General features: G+C 50.6%; 1 protein-coding gene across 4 annotated transcripts in view; it reads left to right on the top strand.

Annotated features, from left to right (window-relative positions):
- The window catches only part of SMOC2 (SPARC related modular calcium binding 2), a 158,411-nt gene that overhangs the window by 109,436 nt on the left and 27,829 nt on the right, over positions 1 to 21,146 (top strand). For all 4 annotated transcript variants that reach the window (XM_036088111.2, XM_036088110.2, XM_036088109.2 and 1 more), the window contains exons 8-9: positions 3,702 to 3,888; positions 10,156 to 10,238. In XM_036088111.2, coding sequence (XP_035944004.1) covers positions 3,702 to 3,888; positions 10,156 to 10,238 — 270 coding nt within the window. The remainder of the gene's footprint in view (positions 1 to 3,701; positions 3,889 to 10,155; positions 10,239 to 21,146) is intronic.

Genomic DNA, 21,146 nt, shown 5'->3' with positions numbered 1-21,146 from the left:
AAAGCTTCTTTACAATAACCATGTAACGCATGGTTGGATTTTATTTAGGTATCTACATATTTGATGAACAAAATCTAGAGTGTACAGAATAGGACAGAACTCAAAAGGAATAAATTAAAATTTTAAAAGAATCAGGTGATGGTGTCATAAGACATGGAGTGGCCACGAATTGTTTTTGTGTATTTAGAGGTCGCCTGCATGGGCTGTCTCGCCAGCACCTGGAACAGTGCCTGGCACAGAGAGGGTCTTCCAGCGTGTGTCGGACACACTGATCATTAGTGTTACTTCAGAAATCGAAACCAAATGCCAGCCCTAAGGTCGGTCTGTTCAAGGATCAAAACTTTGTTGTTTAAGTTCTTAACTTACAGGTAAAAGAATCTGATTCTGGCTAACTAAAGCTACAGGGAATTTATTGGAAATACTTGGAGGCCTCGCAGAGTGCAGGGCAGCTCAGACAGCTGCTCCCCGGGGTTCCGGAGTGGGTTCCGTGGTCTGGACTGCCCCAGAGACCATACAGCAGCCTCCTCGATACTCACATGCCAGGCAGACAGCGCCCGAGTGGGCACGGCTGGACCCAGCGCAGGACCCTGCAGACCAGCCTCAGGGTGCACCGGCTGCCCGGTACCGGGCTGGAGCCCTGGCCGCTGGGACGGCTCTCCATACCAGGCTTTCTGTACCGCGACCAGAGCATGCACCGCTAGGAATGCGAGCTGGGCTGAGCGCCCAAGGGCCAATTTCTTCCTTCTCTCTCTTATCCATGAAAATGATTTTGGCACCTACTGTGACATTTGGATGATTCATGGGTTCTGTGATTATCCTACAAAATGTGGATCTGGACAGGTATGGTGATTAATTAAGCTTCAGTCTCACTCATCCGCATTTTCAGGAGGCTGTGTTCAGTCTAGGAGGCCATGGGAGGGAACACACTTTTCGAGTAGGAACATGGAGGAGGATCTAAGAGGCAACATTTCTGTGTTTTTCTAGTACATATACAGAAATATATATGGTTTAAAAAAATCTAATAGCATTCGTAAAGTCAGTAAGGGACTAATCACAAAATTCCATGTACGATTACCCACATATAGTACATGGAGCTGCTAGAGAAGCTAAAATCTGGATAGTTTTCCAACTATTAAAATCATAACCAGGTTTATTATCTAAAAAGAAATTTACTGAGTGCCTGTTCTAGGTCAGACACTCTTTTAGTATTGGGGGAGTAGTGGAAATATTAGCTAACGCTTCTGAAACACGGTCTGTGGTCATGCTGTGCACGTCTCACTCTCGACCTTGTGGCGGGGCTGGAAGCAGGTGCTCGTCCTCCGCCGGAGTGCAGCCCTGCTTCCAGGCTCCAGCCTCCTGGCACAGGAACATGCTCTTTCCCAGCCCCTCAGTGGTTTCCACCTGACTGATGTCACATTTACAGTCATAAAATCCCTGTAAATTGTAGCTAGCTGGTTCCTAAGCAGACTAAAGCATAATTTATGGAAAATCACTTCATAAGCAGAAAAGTGCTATAGAGATTTTTATATCAAATACATTCACTCAGTGCCTCATTCTATTTTATTTTCCTTTGTAAGGAGAAACGTCAAAGCAAAAGAATGTCGTTTCTAGACGCCACAGGACAGCTCCGGGTGAGGGCAGGTGCGCTCTTGGGTGTGCGGGCCCTGGGGTGGAGAGCCGCTCTGTGGTTAGCCGTGTGCGTGACCGTGGACTCAGGGCTCGGTTCTCGGCAGCTCCTCTGTGACTGGGAGGCCCGACCAGTCCCGCCTCCGAGACATGGCAGCTCTGTGACTAGCTTTGACCTCAAGCCCCCTGGGGTCAGAGGGCAAGTGGCCGTGCCTCCGGATGCTCGTTCGACCCGCTTCCTGCTCAGTGGTCCAGAGGCCACACCTGGAGAAACCCCACTCCAAAGACAAACCTGACACACATGCCCACATTTTCTTTAAAATGTATGAGAAGGGTGATTTAATTTGCCAGTGTTAATGTTTATTGTCATGTATTTAGGCTGGAAGGATCCAGAAGAGGAACATTTGGAATATGTGGATTATTTCTAAATTATATTTTAAACCACATGTGACTTTATAGTGAAGGATAAAGTATTCTCCATGTTTTGCTTTGTTTGACTCAAACTCATTACCATCGGAGGAATACTGAGTAGATAGGACTCACTTTGTTGTGATGCTAGAGTGTGAATACCCCATGAGGTACACTCACTTTTAGAACTTTCTTTTTTTTCTCCAAATTTTAACTTAAATTCCAGTTAGTTAACATACAGTGTTACATTAGTTTCAGGTGTACAATATAGGGATTCATCACTTCCATACGTCACCTGGTGCTCACCATGACAAGTGCCCTCCTTCATCCCATCACTTATTTCCCCCAATGCCCCACCCACCTCCCCTGTGGTGACCATCGGTGTGTTCTCTATAGTTAAGAGTCTGCTTCTCGGTTTTTCTCTCTCTCTTTCCCCCCCATGTTCATTTGTTTTGTTTCTTAAATTCAACATGTGAGTGAGATCATAAGGTATTTGTCTTTCTCTGACTGACTTCTTTCATTTAGCATCATACTCTCTAGCCCCATCCCCATCATTGCAAATGCAGCAAAAAGATTTCATTCTTTTTTATGGCTGAATAATATTCCATTGTGTATATACCACGTCTTCTTTACCATTCATCAGTCAGTGGACATTGGGCTCTCCCCATAGTTTGGCTATTGTTGATAACACTGCTATAAACATCGGGGTGCAGGTGTCCTTGAATTAGTGTTTTCATATCCTTTGGGTAAACACCCGGAAGTGCAATTGCTGGGTCGGGTAGTTCTGTATTTAACTTTTTGAGGAACCTCCGTACTGTTTTGCAGATGGCTTATTTAAGTCAGTGTTACACAGACGGTGTGAGACTTCCATCTTCCCAGAGGCAGTGGGCCGCCGGCTGGCGGAGCAATCAGACCGTGTGCTTCTGAGTTCGACGGGCTGGATCTGCGTTCTGGGCCAGCCCCTCCCTGACTGCTTGGCCTTCCCCACATGACTTGTGCATTCCTCTGTTTTCTCACCTACCAAGGGGCTAAATGAGAAAACCCATGAAATGAATGAGGGCAGTTCTAGTGCATGGAAAACTCTTGCAGCTGTTTTGTTACATGAGTGTTAGATGCTGTTAGAATAACAGCAAGTGTTTCCACTGTCATTTCTAGGATTCGCTGTGCTACCTACACACTGGGGCTGTTTCCGCCACGTGTGGCCCTGGGCTCACCGTCTGCTGAGACGGGGTTCCACTGTGCTCAGAAATAAGCCGGGCGCATAGGCTTTCACTCCCTCTGCTTCAGCATCATCTTAAATAAAAGTTGGTGACAACATTGAAAGAAGTAGAAAATGATTCTAGGTCTAGCACTGATTGCAAAAGAGTGTTTGAAAATGCTTACAAATGGCCTCAGCGCTTACAACCCAGACTGAGACCCGGATGCCGGCTGATGTCGTCCTGATTTTCATGCAGTCCAGTCGTGCGTCCAGAACCTGTAACGGGAATGGCCACAGGGGCGCATGGGCCCGCCGCGCCCTGCCTGCCTCCTGAGCTGTCTGCCCCTCCGACTGGCCAGCCCCTGCCCCCGCCTTCCCGCTTCCCCGCAGCTTTCTGGTCGCACCCTCAGGGGCTCCGCGTGGGACTGCCTGTGCGCTGCGTGCTCACACCCTGCCTGTCCTCCTGCAGCGTCCTCGTGCGACCAGGAGCAGCAGTCGGCCCTGGAAGAGGCCAGGCAGCCCAAGAACGACAATGTGGTGATCCCCGAGTGCGCCCACGGCGGCCTCTACAAGCCAGTGCAGTGTCACCCCTCCACCGGCTACTGCTGGTGCGTCCTGGTGGACACTGGACGCCCCATCCCCGGCACATCCACCAGGTAAAGCTGCGCCCATGGGCCGGGGAGGGCGGAGACGGGGAAGGCAGGCCCCTGCGGGTGCCGCTGACGTGGAGGCCCGGCGCCCAGACCTCGCCTGGCCGCTGGGCCGTGCTGGCCGTGTGCTCGCTCCCCTGCACGGGGGGCCTGCGGGAACTGGCGGCCCTGCCCATCAGAAGCTGGGGGAGACCGTCTGTGACGGCCGCCGGGAGCTCCTGTGTGAACGACAGCAGGGAGCCTGCAGGCTGAGGTCTTTACAACAGGTTTGCTGCTGTCGTTTCTCCCGCAGGCCGGGGTTGTGAAGGCCGCTCGCGGATCCGGCGTGGCGGGCTCTCGCACATCACCTGCAGCTTCCTGGAGCTTCTGGTTTTGGCCAAGGGAGCCGAGCACCACACAGGCTGGAATGGCTTTCGGTAGCATAAAGATAAAGACAGTGTGCTAAGGCGAGAGCAGCAGTCGCTGTCAGGGTCGGATCCAAAAATCTGTTCACTCCTATTTTGTGTGAGTTTGAGCAAACAGTTGCATGATCACACCCGAAGCACACGAACTACTCACGGATTGGTAAAAACATGGGTGAAGATGTGTTTGCAGTTCTTCGTTATATGAATTGATCTTTGAATGTTCATAGATTTATATAAAATAATTTACAAATGTACAAAAATATTATCTCTCAAAAGTTATCAAATTTAGCTACTGGTTTCATCTCCAGCACCTAGGCACGGGCATTCTGGCACTTTCTACGTTATTTTCGCCAATTTTTCAAGTGTGACCATGAGACATTTCAAGGAGGAGACACTCCATCCATCCATCCATCCATCATTCGCCAACGCTTCCTTCCTTCCTTCCTCTTCCCTTCCTTCCTCCTTCCTTCCTTCCTTCCTTCCTTCCTTCCTTCCTCCTTCCTTCTTCCTTCCTTCCTTCCTTCCTTCCTCCTTCCTTCCTTCCTTCCTTCTTCCTTCCTTCCTCCTCCCTTCCTTCCTCCTCCCTTCCTTCCTTGCTTCTTCCTTCCTTCCTTCCTTCCTCCTTCCTTCCTTCTTTCCTTCTTCCTTCCTTCCTTTCTTCCTCCTTCCTTCCTTCCTTCCTTCCTCCTTCCTTCCTTCCTTCCTTCCTTCTTCCTTCCTTCCTCCTTCCTTCTTCCTTCCTTCCTTCCTTCCTCCTTCCTTCCTTCCTTCCTTCCTTCTTCCTTCCTTCCTCCTTCCTTCTTCCTTCTTTCCTTCCTTCCTTCCTTCCTTCCTTCCTTCTTCCTTCCTTCCTCCTCCCTTCCTTCCTCCTCCCTTCCTTCCTCCTCCCTTCCTTCCTCCTTCCTTCCTTCCTTCCTTCCTTCCTTGCTTCTTCCTTCCTTCCTTCCTTCCTCCTTCCTTCCTTCTTTCCTTCTTCCTTCCTTCCTTCCTTTCTTCCTCCTTCCTTCCTTCCTTCCTCCTTCCTTCCTTCCTTCCTTCTTCCTTCCTTCCTTCCTTCCTTCCTTCCTTCTTTCCTTCCTTCCTCCTTCCTTCCTTCCTTCCTTCTTCCTTCCTTCCTTCCTTCCTTCCTTCCTTCCTTCCTTCCTTCCTTCCATCCCGAATGCTAATGGTCAGCAATAGCCCATAACTATTCCAGGGACTGAGGAAAGAGCACTGGCCAACAGAGCAGGTCTCCTCTCTCAGGGACGTTCTCTCCCCTCAAGTCTTAACAACTCACACACCTCAAAGGTGAAGGGAAGTTCGGACTATCTCAGCAGCTCAAGGGTATCCTTCAGTAAGCCATTTTTTATTCTCCCTGCTCTGCCATCTTTGACTTACTGGCTTGCTTTGTGGCTTATCCCTGACAGGGTTTCTAGAAGCATCATCCAACATAGTTGGTGCTTCTTTCTGACAGCGAGGACAGCCCTCCCCACAGACCCTCAGGGGGCCTCCCCCCACTTGAATTGGTCAGACTATCACCCCCAGACCAGGCCTACTGCTGATGGAGGAAGGGCCATTGAGGCCATCATTTGGCACCAGGCCTGGGACAGGGCCACCAGCCCAGTGCCCTCACTGTTGTGCACACTGTTCTGGGGGTGGGGGATGTACAGGAAACAAAATGGACAAAAATCCATGCTTCCATAGGGCTTATGTTCCAATGGAAGGAAACAGACTGTAGGTAAAGCACATAAGTAGATGCACCAGATATAAGTAAATATGCTGGTGAATGACAAGTGTTCTGAGGAAAATAAACCATAAATAGGAGAGGGAATGCTGGGCGGGGGGGGGGCGGTCAACTTGAATTGAATGGCCAGGGGCACTCCCTGGAAAGCATGTTGGAGTCAAGTCCTGAAGGTGCTGGGGGCAATCTGACGATGTCTGTGGGAGCACAGTCCAGGCAGAGGGAGTGAGCACTGCCCCACACAGTGGAGGGCCCTGAGCCAGAATCCAGTTGTTTTGGCCCAAAGGTAGGGTGTATCAATTAGGAAGTTTTTCATTTGTAATAGTGGTAAATCTGACAAGGAGGCATAAACAAGGGACTCTATTACCTCAGGTAAGAATTACAGAGATGGAGAAAACTCCATTTCAGTTGACACTGTGATTTGGTGATGTCACTTGAGGACACAGTGATGTTTGCCCTTGGACAGACTCTTCTCGTGGTCACAGGATGGCTGCAGAGCTCTGGGCATCTCATCTAGACACCACAGTGCTCAGAGGATATAGCGCCCACCTCTCTCTTTCTTAGGAAGCCAAACAACCTTCCCTAAAAGCCCCCTGGCAAATTTAATGCATGGATTATTGGCCAGAATCGGATCATATGACCATGACTAAACCCATCACTGGCAAGAAAAATGGAATTAGTTTAAATTGATCTCTAGGGAGACATGGATGTTGGGAAATCAGTCAAAATTATCAACATTAAGGGCTGTCTGGTAAGCTGCTGGTCAGCTTCACCAACCCACTCCTACCGCTGGTTCTCTGCGACCGGCCAGAACAGTCGCGGGAAGTCCTCCGCACTCCTGCCTAAATACCCTCTGTTGTATTCATGCTACTTTCTTATGATTTCCTGAAATAAGCAGTTCAAGGGAGATACTTTATAGTTTTGCTTTATATTTGGGTAGACGATTCAGATTTTCTCCCTCAATTATCCTATTTATATGTGCAAATGGGGAAGAATAATATAAAAATCCAAGACAGAAGCTATAAATATAAAATGCATTGTCATTATAAGCCAGCTCCCTTTTCCTCATGTCACCAAGCAAGATTATTTATTTATTTATTTATTTAAGATTTTAATTTATTTATTTGACAGAGAGAGACACAGCGAAAGAGGGAACACAAGCAGGGGGAGAGGGAGAGGGAGAAGCAGACTCCCCGCCGAGCAGGGAGGCTGATGTGGGGCTCGATCCCAGGACCCTGGGATCATGACCTGAGCCGAAGGCAGATGCTTAACGACCCAGGCGCCCCTACCAAGCAAGATAATTTAAATGCATGGATTTTGTTGTAGGCTGTGCTGAGGACAATAAACGTGTGCTGTTTGCCGGCCCAGGTAGACAGCAGCTTCCTTCTAACAGTCTCTAGTTGGGATAATCACCTGGGTAGAAACATGAGTTGGACCAGGGGCAGAAGTGCATCCTGGTCCTCCTGCTTTTTGGTGTCAAAATTAACATCTTGGCCGCGGTGTACAGACTGCCTGTGGGCTAGGGCCCAGGTACCTGGACGAGCCCCTGCCGTGCCTGGCACAATAGGATCTGGGAGGAGAGGGGCAGGTTCCAGCCCGGCTGCTGCTGGGTCATGGGGAGAGCTGGAATGGGCTGTCAGGCTAAGCATGGAGCAAGCTGGTTGCTAGCTACTGCATTCGCTCCCAGAACGGAGAGATTCCTCTTTCACCATCTTGATGGCCGAGAAAGGGCTCACCACCTGCTGCCGGCTTCAGGCTGTTCTTACCTCGCCTCGGGGCTGCCCCGTCCCCTGACTCCACAGACCGCCTCTCTCACTGGTCGAGTGCACATGGCCATGTGAGTGTGACGTCGCATTTCTCCCTGGCAGAAAGCCTGGCATCTGATGGGCAAGCAGATAGTCATGGGGTGTTCATTGTTTTCATACAAATAAGTTAAACACTATTGAAAAGAATGTGATGGATGTCAACACTAAATTTGGATTTCTTTTATTTGAGACTTCAAAGGCATTAGTTCTATTTCTTGAGATTGCCATTTCTGCAAGTTAAGGCATTTCCCAGTATTCTTTAAAAGAGGCAGAATACTGTCATTTAAATGTACATTTTTCATGTCAGCATAGTGCTGGGATCCTTAAGGCATCTCCAGGTTAAGTTTGGAACAGAACCAGAATGACCAGTGTGGCTAGCTTCCAGGTTGCTGCAAAGTTAAAGATTCAGAATGGGGGTTTAGGAACGATATGGCCTCTTATCACCCAGGTGAAGGATGCCAGTGCTGACTTCTAGCGTTTTGGAGGCTCCGCACAGAGTTCCTGTTACTAGTTCAGCTTCTAACCCAACAGAGTAGCCCGTGGCCATCCCCGAGGTGCACTGTGATACTCCTGCAAACAGGACGTCCCCAAGAATGGCCGGGCGCTTGAGTTTCCACGTTATCCATCAGGAGCTGGGGCACCTGCTTGTCTTTTTACAGCTCACGTTTCGCGGGCCTTCAGCTGTGAAGATGCCAGCTAACGTAGGTGCCAGTCGGACCTGTTCCAACCCCACAGACGCTGGCCCAGAGCCTGAAACTGTGAGCGTTCTCCAGATTTAGCATGTGTCCCTGGACATGAGCGACCCTCCGTGAGCGTGCTGCTTTTGCTCATTTTCTCGTGGCGAATGCTCGGCTCTCATCGATGTCCCTGCGGGGAGAGGAGCCGCCCTGGTCAGGGAGGCGTGGGTCCCCTCACCCCTTACATTCTCATGACTGTGGTTCCCTCTGCCGTCTGTGCTGAACCCCGCTGCATTTCAAAAGAATATGAGCTAATGGCTACTGGTTAAAACGTGACAGCTTAGCTATTTGCTGGAGTGTGTCAGGGACTCTTTAATTTCAAAAACAGCATTTCAAAAAGACATATTAGGTTTGCAGGAGTGGGTGTTACGTTCTCTGGCATCCAAGAGGCTATTCCGGGTGGGGGGGCCGGAGGGGCATGGGGGCCCCTGGCTCCGTTTCAGCCACAGCCGGCCAGCCCTGCCAGGACTGGCCACCAGGGCAAGGACACTCACAGTGTGTCCCTCGGGGAGACATTTCATTCTCCTTTATTTCCCGTGATGGGAAAACAAAGAGTAAGGAAAAATAAGAATCTGAAATGATTCCTATGAAGTAAATATGAGCTCCCAGCCCTTTCTTGGGGAGTGAGAAAGGAAGATGGGGCAGAGTGGGTGGGGAGGAGCCAATGAACCTTGTTCACATCCTGGAAATCAGCAGGCCTTCAGTCCAGAACATTCCACCTGCAGCCCTGCCCACTGGCTCACACTGTCCACCCGTCAGACTACATGGGGAGCTGGGGGCGGCGGGTTCTCTCTGTCAGTGTCCCCACTGGACGGGGGCGGTTCTCCACGTGGCCCGGGTCTCCCTGTCTGTGGTACCCAGTGCCCAGACCATGGGCGTTTCCGAAGAGCCGCCCAAGAGCACCCGCTGTTGCCCTGGGCCTGCATGGGAAGCCCGTGAGGGAGAGGGGCCCTGGGTCCCGTCTGCTCCAGAATCACCACGGAGCCGCTCTCGTGAGGGGGGCGTCCGCAGCACCCACACCTCCTGCCCCCATGTCAGGACCCACCTGTCAAGCTTTCTCTGCAGTTTCTGTTCACTGGACGTGGGGCGCCACGCAGCACTCTCTCTCGCTCTCTCCCCTCCCCTCCCCTCCCCTTCCTTTCCCCTTAATACAGGGACAACATTTTGTAGCTTCATTAATCAGTTTAAGATTTAGCTGGTCTTTCAGTAATACATAAATCTAAACTTCTGAGACTTTGCCTTCTTTCCGGGGCCGCACCCGCTGGCCTCCTCTCCCCCCGGCCCCTCCTCTCTGAACCCTGTCGGATCCTGGAACAGGTAGAGCTGCGGAGGTGGGGTGTTCGGCAGCCCCTGTGTAAGATTTGTTTCAGAAACTGGATGCAGAGGCAGAGCCCTGTGCGGTGTGCTCCTTCCTACTGACTGTGAGAAATAAGCTTATTATAGTAAATTGTCACAGAGGTCGAAAACGGTCCTCAGTCGGGGGAAGCCGACGCCACACGTGTGCATCGACCCGAGGGCGGCTGCCCTTGCTTGAGCGCCTGAGCAGCGGAGGAAAGCATCCTCTTCCAAGTGTCAAACCCGTTTTCCCTTTCTTCCCCTCCTCACAGGTACGAGCAGCCGAAATGCGATAACACAGCCAGGGCTCACCCAACCAAAACAAGGGATTTGTACAAGGGCCGCCAGCTCCAAGGTGAGTGGAGACATCTACCCCCGCTCTGAGCTTTCTTGCAGGTTTAGAACGAGAAAGAATTTCTCCAGCTCTGTTCCCGGTGGGGAGGGCGGTGGCCTCAGAGCCGTCGACCAGGGACCTCCTCCCCAGGGGCCTGCGGTCAGCAGACGTGCGAGGGCCCCGGGGAGCACGCACAGGGCACGCGCAGGTCGGCGGCACCCATGGCCAGCAACGCTCGAGTGCCAAGTCTAAGACCCAGGGAAGCAAACAATGTCCCCTGAAATCAGAACTTCTAAACCAAAGGATCCTTTAATTCTTTTCCCTAAAAAAAAGCAATAATTCAAATGTCATTTTCTGGCATTCCTTTTGAATAGAATCAACAGTTCAAGAAGCTGAAGTTTAGGTTTTAATAAAACATGAGCTCAGTCTTTGTATCAAGTGAGTTCAATTACAAAGAAGTATTTCAAATTAAACAGAGGCAGTGAGTTTAATCTTATAATTATTAAAAATACGTTCACAGAAAATGTTTTATGGATGTTATCTTTCATCAAAAAGCACAAAAGTGTTTATGATGCACCAAAAATGATGATGATTTTAGTAGTTAAACCTAAAGCCTTTGTTGGACCCCGAGTCCCTCCAGGAATGTACGTGGGATTAAGAGTGGCGGCGGTGAGTGAGGTGGCCCGGCCCGCCCGGCAGGCGAGCGTCCCGCAGTTTGGCTCATCTCATGAGATCAAGGAGTTTAGAGACACAGCTCTGACATCATGGGGTGAATTTGATGGCATCTGTAAGATGCTTCAAAGCTAGTCGCTATTTTATTTCATTTTGGTTCTCTTTTTTTTTTTCTTTTAAATATCTCCAGATATTTAAAAGAAAATTGGTTCTTTTTTTTTTCTTTTAAATATCTCCAGATTGTGTGTGTTTAGCCAATGTCTCAGAGACTGTGAAAACCATTCTCTGATGTCCTTAGTTCAGAGCACATGTTTGGTCTTGGTCTTATACCAAGTCCGGATAAATTCCACTAGAAAAGTGGGTTCTTGCTTTATTTGCACTAGTATCAGTAAAGAGGGTTTTCAGTTCTGAGTAAAGATGTTTATGGACGAAGGTAGAAATGACTAGACTATCACCCAGACCTGTCCCAATCTGTTCAGCAACACTGGGAATGAAAGTAGCTAAGACAGAGGAAGAGGAGGGGCGGGACGAAGGCTGCTTTCCTACCTGAAGACGACTCTGCCCGTCGCCCTTTGCTGCTTCTGAGACGTTCCCGTGCCGGGCCGTCTCCTGGCCATGGGTCTCTCCAGTGACTTCCTTCTGATGCAGGTTCAAGGAGCCTGTGATTTTTTATTTTTCTGATTTTTGTCCCACCGTGTTTCTCTCTGTGGTCAGTGTGTGTGCGTCTCACGGATCAGGCTCCTTCCTGCATCTGGGGATGGGGAGAGAGGGAGACAGAGATCACAAAGGAGCAACTGCAAGCACCCATGCGGATTCCTAGTTAAGCACCTTTTGTATACGTGATGTCTTACCCTTGGAAGGAGCTCAGTGAACAGCTGGATTGCATGCTCCCTGATGTTCTCAGACCAGAAGGAGTTCTCCCCCTCCGTCATCTGCTGTAATCTCTTGCCTCTGAAGTCAGGCCTTATGAGTGGGTAGACGAGATTTTTCTTCACAGGAAACAATGAATCTAGCAGGCGTCTGGTGCATGGAGAGCCCTCATTGAATGTTTGCTGGTTTTAGCTGGTCTTAATCATGTTGCACGAGTATCAGACAATCTGTTCTTTGGCTCTAAGGGTCCAAGACTCTTACCGGTTTCTTTTTGATAAAGAATCAGAAATCGAGCTGTGGGTGGTTTTTGCACATACGATATGAAACCCAGTCCATTTACGAACGTCCAGTCTAGCTTTGCTGTCTGTTAGTAAAAGGTGCTGGGACAAGAGGCAGTTCTCCTGTTCCCTCCTAGCAGTGACGTGCTCGCCAGGAAGCTCTTTTCACGGTGGACCCAGCACATTAAACACCAGACCGGGCTCTTGATTTGAGGACGGGCATGGTGGTGGCTTGTGGGAGCAGCTGCTCGTCCAACTGAGAAACGCAAGGGGCGTCTCACTGGCTGGTCTGTCAGGAGTGCGGTCCGGGTGTCCGGGAGCTCGTGGTGAGGAGGCGTCCCCAGAGCAGGAAAGCCGGCCCCTGGCCGAGTGGGAGCAGGATTATTAGGCTGTCCTGGCAGAGACGCCCCTCCTCGCCCATACCTTAAATAAAAACCAGAGTCTCCAGGCACACAAGCCGCTTTATGCAAACCGTGTAATGGTCAGCTCGGTACCGCTCATGACCACTTCATCATTTTGGAGATAATTATCCTTATTAGGGAAAAAAACAAGTAGGTCTTGGAAGGACTCCAGGAGAGAGGCTGTTCTTGGTGGAGAGGAAACTGTTTCAGAAGAGCACCGTGGCAGCTCCGTGGGCACACACGTGAGCCACATTTAGGCAGATGCGTTTTCTTCTTAAAAGGTGCAGTGTTCATTTTCAGGGGCTAAGTCCCAGCCAGCGAGGGTCCTTTATTTTCCAAGCCGAGCTGATAACCTTCTCCCACGTGGCCCACTTGTTTCGAGGGTTTGTTGACTGTCAGATGCTTATTCCCGCCGTCTCTGGGGTAGTTAGGACCTTCCACAGCTCTCACCCAGGGACGGGCAGCATCTCGCTATAGAGGAAGGTCGACATCCAGCCCATGTGCTCCAGCCTGCCCACCCCCTCGCCTCTGCAGGAGCGCAGGAGCCAGATGTGGGCCTCTCCGAGCCCAGGCCTGCTCGGGTCCCTCCCCCGGGGCTGCTCCTTCACCGACCCACTGTCCCCGTGTGGCCTCCAGGACGCAGCTTCTTAGGGAGGCTGTCCTGGGCTCCTGTCCATGGGGCACGGCCCACCGTACAAGTCCCCGAGGCACCCGGGGTCCGCGGGCTGTGTGCGGTGTCGCACACCCTCGTGGCCTCCGAGAGGGGGCGCTGAGCCGCCGGGGGCCCCGCCAGCCGGCGCAGCAGGGAGCATGCGGGAGACGGCTCGCGGGAAGAGTTTGTCGGGAGGACACTCGGCCGTGATTCTTCTCCTGCTCGAAGCCTTGGGCTGTTCTGTACTGAGTGGCACTGGGTGGTTTTGCTGATTGGAGGGGTGCGCAGTGTGAGTCTCGGGGGCCCGGGGGCTCTAACGCGGGGGGAGGACGGCCTGATGGGTAAGAGCCCGTCGTTCCTGCTGGGCCTCCGCGTGCTTGCCGCCAGGTGGACGGAGGAAGGGCATGTGCTCCCCCCCCCCCCGCCCGTTCTGGGCGGCACCTGCAGCTTCATGACGAGACTGACGGCCGTGGCCCCAGGCCCCCGAGGTCACACAGGCACCGACTGCAGGCCCGAGGTGCAGGGGAGCAGGAGCCAGCTGGGATGCACACCTGCCAGCGACGGGGACCCTCCCCCGCCACGGCACAGCGTCTGTTCGAGTCTACAGACACAAAAGGCTCCTCTCTTAAGGCCCCCAGTGACTGCGGGTGTAGAGGAATCTTCGGTTCTGTGAGAAACCCTAAAAGCACCCCTGCGTTTTCCAAGTCATATTTTAGCACTATTCTAATTTTTTTCAAAGTTAATTATGATTTTCTGAGGTAGCATAAAATGATCCTTACCTTGCCCTGAGCATAGCTTAAGATATTTTTCCAAAGGTAATTAGACTGTCTAGGTCTATCCATGTCGCAAATGGCAAGAGATCATCCTTTTTGTGGCTGAGTAACACTCCGCTCCGTGTGTGTGTGTTTGCCCGTGCGCGCACGCCTCTTCTTCATCCGTGTGCCTGTGGGTGGACACTGGGGCTGCATCCATGTCTTGGCTGTTGTAGATAATGGCAATAAACATAGGGGTGCATGTACCTTTTCAAATTAGTGTTTTAGTGTTTTCATTTTGTTTGGGTAAATACCCAGTAGTGCAATTGCTGTGTCGTAGGGTAGCTCTATTTTCAACTTTTTGAGGAACCTCCATACGGTTTCCAGAGTGGCTGCACCAGCTTGCATTCCCACCAACAGTGTAGGAGGGTTCCCTTTCTCCACATCCTCGCCAGCACTTGGGCATCTTTCCATGTGTCTGCTGGCCATCTGTATGTCTTCTTTGGAAAAAGGTCTGTTTAGGTCCTTTGCCCATTTTTAATCAGATTATTTGTTTTTCTGGTGTTAACTTGTGTAAGTTCTTTATATATTTATGATGTTAAGTGAAATAAGTCAGAGAATGACATATACCATATGATTTTACTCATATGTGTGATTTACTCGTATGTGTGAGACAAACAAAAAACCAGACTTACTACAGAGAACCATCTGGTCAGCAGAGCAGAGGTGAGCGGGGATGGGTGAAGGAGATAAAGGGATTAAGAGGCACAAACTTCCAATACAAAACAAATAAGTCACGGGGATGAAAAGTCCAGCACAGGGAGTGTGGTCAGTAATTCTGTGCTAGTGTTTACTGACAGCTGGTGACCACACCGACGTGGGGAGCACCGAGAGATGTGGGGAGCACCGAGAGATGTGGGGAGCTGTGGGATGACGGTATCCTACGCCTGAAGCCAATACAACACTATGGTGGTTGTACTCCACTGAACAAAAGGGCACCCGGACCCTGAGCCTAGCCCCTTCGCAGGGACTGCAGGGCCCCGGGAAACCCCCGTGTTTACCTTTCTTCCACAGAGGACCCCGCAGCCTTCAAGGCTCTTTCAAGGATAATATGAGATGTCAATATTTCACCCATTAAAAACGTCAACTTCTACGATTTTTGTGTCAAATCAAATACCAAATTCACAGACATGCGTCTCCCAAATTTTATCTGAAACAAAGTCTTTCATTTTAGACGGGCAGCCTTCTACCCGGCAGACAGGGTGAGCTCAGGGTCGCCACACGTGCTCTGTGTCCATGGGGCTCGTGGCCCAGCACCGTCCACGCTCAGCGGCTGCTCAGAGAGGCTTCCTGCCACCTGCCTGCTAAGAGGCCGGGCCAGGACAGAGCAGGGGGTGCTGGGTGTGAGACAGGATTTGGTTTTGCTATTAAGAGCTGTCTGATGGCATCACAGTGAACAATTCATGCTTGTCAACTCAGGTGAGAAGTTTGGGTTTGGATTTCTGGATGTGGCCAGGGACTGAGTCGCAATGCTTGGGAGAGAGACCGGAGCTACTTTATTTTGGTTTTTTTTTGACCAGTGAGCTTGATGATTAAATGTGAAATGACATTTGTAGGTGAACAGGATTACTAAACCTTCAAAAGCAAATTGCATTCTGTAGGATGTATGATGAAGAAATGGGCCCTTAAATCCAGGTTTAGGAGAGGATGCCATGAGCGAAAACTCCGTTATAATCCCACATGTATTTTCCATGTGAGGCAGGAACCCCAGGACAAGGGGTGGGGGGCAGTGGTTGAGAAGACGCGACCGTCAGGCATGGTATCTGTGGGGACATCCGGAGATGCTGCTTCCATCTCCCAGGTGTGTTCAGAGAATTACCCACAAGGCCCTGAAGGACACAGGGACATGTCTTCAATGAGACCTTTATTTAGTTCTGTTTTGCCTACCACCTGAAAGCAGGGCGTCTCGGTGAAATCTCCTGTAAGACTAAATGGTGTAAAGAAGTCATTACTATTAATTTATGTGGAAGAATTTCTGAGTGTTCCCAGACCCCAAAACTCACCTGTCTTAGGCTTTTCTGACTGATACCTGAGGATACATCTTGCTAAAAGACACAAAATAGGTGGAGATAAAGCCCGGATGCTCACAGACTCTGCCCGGCGCTCTGGGGCTGGGGCGGAGATGCTGCTGCGTCCCCGGGGCGGGAGCCTGTGCTCGGTGAGCGCGGCCTCCGTGCCCGCTGGTGAGCCCGCTGCCGACCAACGGTGGGCGCCGCGGGCGCGTCTCTCTGTTTTTTCATCTCACCGTCTGCAGATCGCCTTCCATTAGTGAAAACAGCTTCTAAGGTGGGTCTTTCCTGAAAGCGAAGAGGCGTGTTGCAAACTTGTGAAAAGCGGGATGCTTGCGCTGTTTCTTAGGAGAGCAGATAGGATGCTGGATGTGGCAGGAGGCGTGTGTGAGGCAGGAACTACACGGTCTTAATTGTGTCACACTTGGCAGAATTCTTAGTGAGATTTTTATTAGGATATTTATTTAGTTCAGTTGATTTTTTTCCTCCATTTTTAAGAAGATGAGGAGACACTGGAGGAGGCTTGGTGGAAAATTGTGGGAATTACTCATTCACAATAAAATAAGAACGAATAAAGACAAGTTAAAAAAGCAAAGGCTTTTTTTTTTTTTTTTCGGCCTTACCACGCAGAGGAAAGACTCATAAAGGTCAGCTGGAAATTTGAAGTTACTTACAAGGAGGTGTTGGGCACTTTTTCCGTTTATTTATACTTCGACAGCTGAATGAGAAGAAGTGAGTGTGAGGGCTGTTTCTTGGCTAAGCCACAGAATGTGAAGAGGGGCTTCCTGGGCGCCGGGCTGTGCCCGCAAGCAAGTAGAAAGGTCTAGCTCATGAAAACCTGTGCATAAAAATGGAGTTTACGGAGTGCAGGGGGCTGGGGAGACTGTGTCTTTCCTATCCTTTCAGATCGACTTTCATGACTCATTGATTAGAAGCCGCGCTCACTCTTGTCCTGAGCCTAACAGCTACTTCGATGTGGCCCTTGTATTCAATGGCGCATCCTCTCACGTCTCACCCTCTGCGTTCAGCTTCCTTCCCTGGCCAGGTCTCCAAGTGGCCTCCCAGCGGGTTTCCGATCCCTGGGTCACAGCTGCTGGCGTGGACCCACCATGCGCCGCTGCTGGGGACAGGGGCCCCTTGCTACCAGAAGAAGCCAAAGCTGCATGCGTGTCCTGGAGGCGAGGCCCGCCGTGGCCAACCCCACAACTTCCCTCTTCTCCCTGCCAAGAGCCCCGTATCTCTCTCTTACTGAACCTCTGCTCCAGGAAAGGAGGCACATGAGTCTCGAAGCCGATGTGCGACGTCGTGAGGGTCTGCCCTCCACTGCGTCCCATGAGGCCGGCCTTCACCTGCTGGCCACCCTCTCCCAGCTGCCAGGTGAACGGGGTCCCCCAGAGCGTGAATCATCTGACATCTGTGGGCAGGTAAGAAGATGGACAGGTTTGCCTCCTGTCCAAGAAGATGGACAGGTTTCCTGGCCCTGGTTGGTTGGGACGTAAATATTTATGGAAGTATTTCATTAGCAGCAGGGCTGGCTTCCTGGGAGCGGCCTGGGCAGCTTCCCCGTCTGCGTGTGGTTTAACCGCTCTCTGCTGCCAACTCGAGCTTCCTCAGGGTTTTGAACACGAGGGCCCGCGTTTTCAGGATTGCACTGGGCCCTGCCAGTGAGCTGGGTGTGGCCTGTGCTGACACTTCGTCCTGCGCCCGGTCACAAGGAGCCAGGTTGGGAGTGCGTGGCGCCAGCGGACACGGCAGCGGGTTAGGAAGGCCACCCGGAGGGCGAGGGAAGACGTGGACACGGTTCAGGGTCGTCCGCAGACAGTCTGAGGGGTCAGGAATACTCCTGCTCCACTCCAGGGGACATGGGGCTCTCCCCTGCGGCCCCCTGGGCTGGCACACGGCCGAGGCCGTGGTAGGACCACTGAAAACTCACCTGAGCCGTGGCTAGACCCGCACTGGTGACCTAGGATTCCTGAAATACAATCACACCAACCGATGGTTAAAAAGAGGTTCGCTGTTTCTTTTTAAGTTTTAAATTTCTAAAATGCAGTGTCCAAGCTGACTTCTCGTTCCCCAGTGTAACAGCATAGAAGTACCTTCATTTCCAAACGTCCAGGCGTTTGCCGTCACCGCAGAGCCCCGGGTGTTGGCAGACCCCCACCTGCCGCCGCGGGAAAGCTCAGGGCGCACCAGCTCACAGAGACGCCCGGGGCTCAGCACCACGCTCCCACGGTTCTTCCAGAAGAAATCTGAGCTTAATCTGATTAAAAAATTCTCTCAGATGGTAGGGGAGTTCTATCAACAACATTAGTACATAGAATCCTGGTTGATCTGCTCCTTTGAAAGTCATGATTCGGCAGAGGGGAGAGGGAATAAGGTTAAATGTACGTTAATCATGGGAAAGCATCTGCCAGATTGACTAATGGTGTAAGCAACGTTTCAGAGACAGTTTGAATAACTGAGGAGGACAGACTGTCCTCAAACACCATTAAGTAAGTTAAATTTGTTGTTAAACAACTGCTATTCTACGATAAGCAGTTTTGTCCCAAATAACCACTTTAAAAACCTTCCAAGTATAGGGTACACTGGAAAATAACAAATTCGCTCTTAACTGGCCTACAACTCCCTTTTATTGACGTCGGCGTCCCTCGTACGCGTCTGACTTTATCGAGCCCCTGCCGTGAGCAGATCACGAGCTGCTGTGACACACTCACTTCAGTAATGTGCTGGGGTACACGGTGCAGGCCCGGCACCCAGAGCGGGGGTCTCAGCGCCCCGGGCTGTGACCTGGCGTCGGCCGCAGCTGGAGAATTCCTTGTGCCACAGCTACAGCTCTGCTCCCCCACGTTCTGCATCTTTAGTCGTCTTGTGGGAAGGGCCGGCCATCGGCACTGCTCCCCACACTCCCTTCCCGAGCGCAGCCCGAGCATTCCTCCTGTGGGTCTGGGCCGCGGGCTCGGCGAGGCCGGGTCCCGGGCGCCCGGCGTGCAGGCCTGGAATGAAGGGCTGCCGTGTGCCCCTGCTCGTCCCTCTTCACCAGGGAAGCTGTGCAGATGCCTTCAGCTCGGCTGTCTTCCTCCCAGCCCTTCACCGGGTCTCCCATACAGTTTTCCCTTATCCTCTTGGTTCTCCTGTTTTTAAACCCAGAACCGGTCAGAGCCCCAAAACTGTGCTGGGCCTTCTCTGTTTTATATTCTTATATAACTGAGAGTTCCTTTCTTTGCTAGCTTTGTGAGCAAATGTTCGTGGGTGGCAATCCTATTGTGCAGATGGCCCCGGGCCGGAGACACTTAAGACCCAGTCTCTATGGTCTGGGAGCCAAGATTGCAGTTTTATGTTCCCGGGACCGATGCTCTTAAACAAGACAGCAACATTTTACGCAATTAGGAAAATTAAGGAAATAGAGAGATTGGTGCACGATAAAATTTCCCTTTAATGCCTGAAAATGTCCTGGAATCATCATTCTTAAAAGCCCTGTTCCAGGTTTTGTGTCCAGGTCAGGAACACTTCGCCCTCACCCCAGGTAGTGCTCCTGGAGTCAGGACTGTCTGGGGAGCATCATCGAGCCGACACCGAGCAGGGCTGGGGGGTCGGAGTGAAAAATCGCTTCTCTTCCAGAAATCCCAAAGGGAATGGACACAGGCAAAATCCAATCAAAGCTGGAGATTGGCCAGAGCACAGGGTGATTACTTTTAGAATGCAGGCCCAACTAATGAAAATGGCATGGCTGACGGTAGAAATTGAGTTGCATTCTTCCTGATAACTTAATTCTTTAAGAATTTCAGTGGACAAACCGAGACCACAGTGCTCAAATACATAAGCTCTGTGTCTAGCTACTTGGACACTCCCAGATGACCAGCGATGGTAGGAAACTTTCAAAACCTGGTTTATAATGAATAACAGCAGGCCATGGAAACTTCTAGAATACTTTCCCTGACACGATGATTTAATTTTATTCTCAGCTCTCTCCTGACTTGTCAAATCAAGAACAATTTTTCAGAAAAATCAGTGGTTTCTCCCTCTGACAGAAAAGGATAAATGGACTGTCCCTTGGTTGTTAGGTAACTTTCAGAAATGCCTGAGATGAATTTTTCGAGAGTGATTTTCAGTAGACTAGTTTTAGAGCTTTGGGTTCTCATCCTGTCTTTTCTCTGCACTTTTGCTTATTAAATTAAGTAAATTCTTTGGCGTGTATAATGCCCTGCTCCCAGTGGGGAAACTGAGGCCCCTCTCTCTGCTCAGAGTCAGACATGTCAGAATCTGGCAGATTATACAGAATGGCATTGCCGTCAGAGATTCCTTAAATTCAGGAAGTCCTAGATTTCTGACTTTTTTTTTTTAATCTCCAGAGATACATGCATTGTCTGCTATGAAATACCGCTCTTGGTAGCACCATTTGATGGGCCCCTAGAAGTCCACTGAAGTCAATGTTTTATTTAACGCTTCACACTGTTAAATAATAACCGCTTGTTACCTACGCAGGCTAAATTTGTTAATTCAAATGCAAGGGAATAGCAATCTTTTCTTCGTAATTTCTCTAATGGAGAAATTATTTTTGAAGCAAAGAGAGGAATACAATGGGTCACATAGACACCTGTGCATATCCCCGTTTCTTGTGACCCTCCCCTCTTTTTCTAGTCACGGCACGTGACATGTTATTTGTTGACATCGCTTTTTATTGCCAAGTGAACCAACTCTTCTGGCACATGCTATTTTCCCAGAATGTGCCAGCCCTGGAGTCCACTTCTGCCTGACTTCTGACCACTTCACCTCAACTCAGTAGAAGTGAGGTGGTTGCCCTGTGTCGAGGGAGCCGACCAAGAGTAGAGCTGTGACTGCAATCCTGTGTTCCTGCTATTAACTCAAAGTCCCTTCTGCTTTATGGCGTTGTTTCTGATGTCAGCGCCCCTATACAGAGTCTCCTTCTAAAGGAGCAGCTGATATACAAAATGCTTTACAGAAGAAGCAGATTGCTTTTGCACCTGGGACACGTGGCCCATAAAGAGGGAAGTCAGGATGTGGAAGGCCATTATTCTGGGGCTCATGAGAGCGCTTCTCCCCTCCAAGCACAGGACAACTCCAGAAAGCAGGAACCGCTCAGGTTCTGAGCAAGAATGAGTGTCCTGGCAGCCAGCCTTAGTAAACACTAGAAAGAGCAATCTTTTTGGAAGCCCTCTCTACAGACAAGGTTTTAATTTTCATAACGTATGTATCTGGACAGTGACTTAGCTCAAT

Source organism: Halichoerus grypus, chromosome 9 (assembly GCF_964656455.1).
Source record: "Halichoerus grypus chromosome 9, mHalGry1.hap1.1, whole genome shotgun sequence".
In the NCBI taxonomy this organism is placed as follows: Eukaryota; Metazoa; Chordata; class Mammalia; order Carnivora; family Phocidae; genus Halichoerus; species Halichoerus grypus.
The sequence above is the reverse complement of the archived record's forward strand: the minus strand, read 5'-3'. Positions and strand labels throughout refer to the sequence as shown.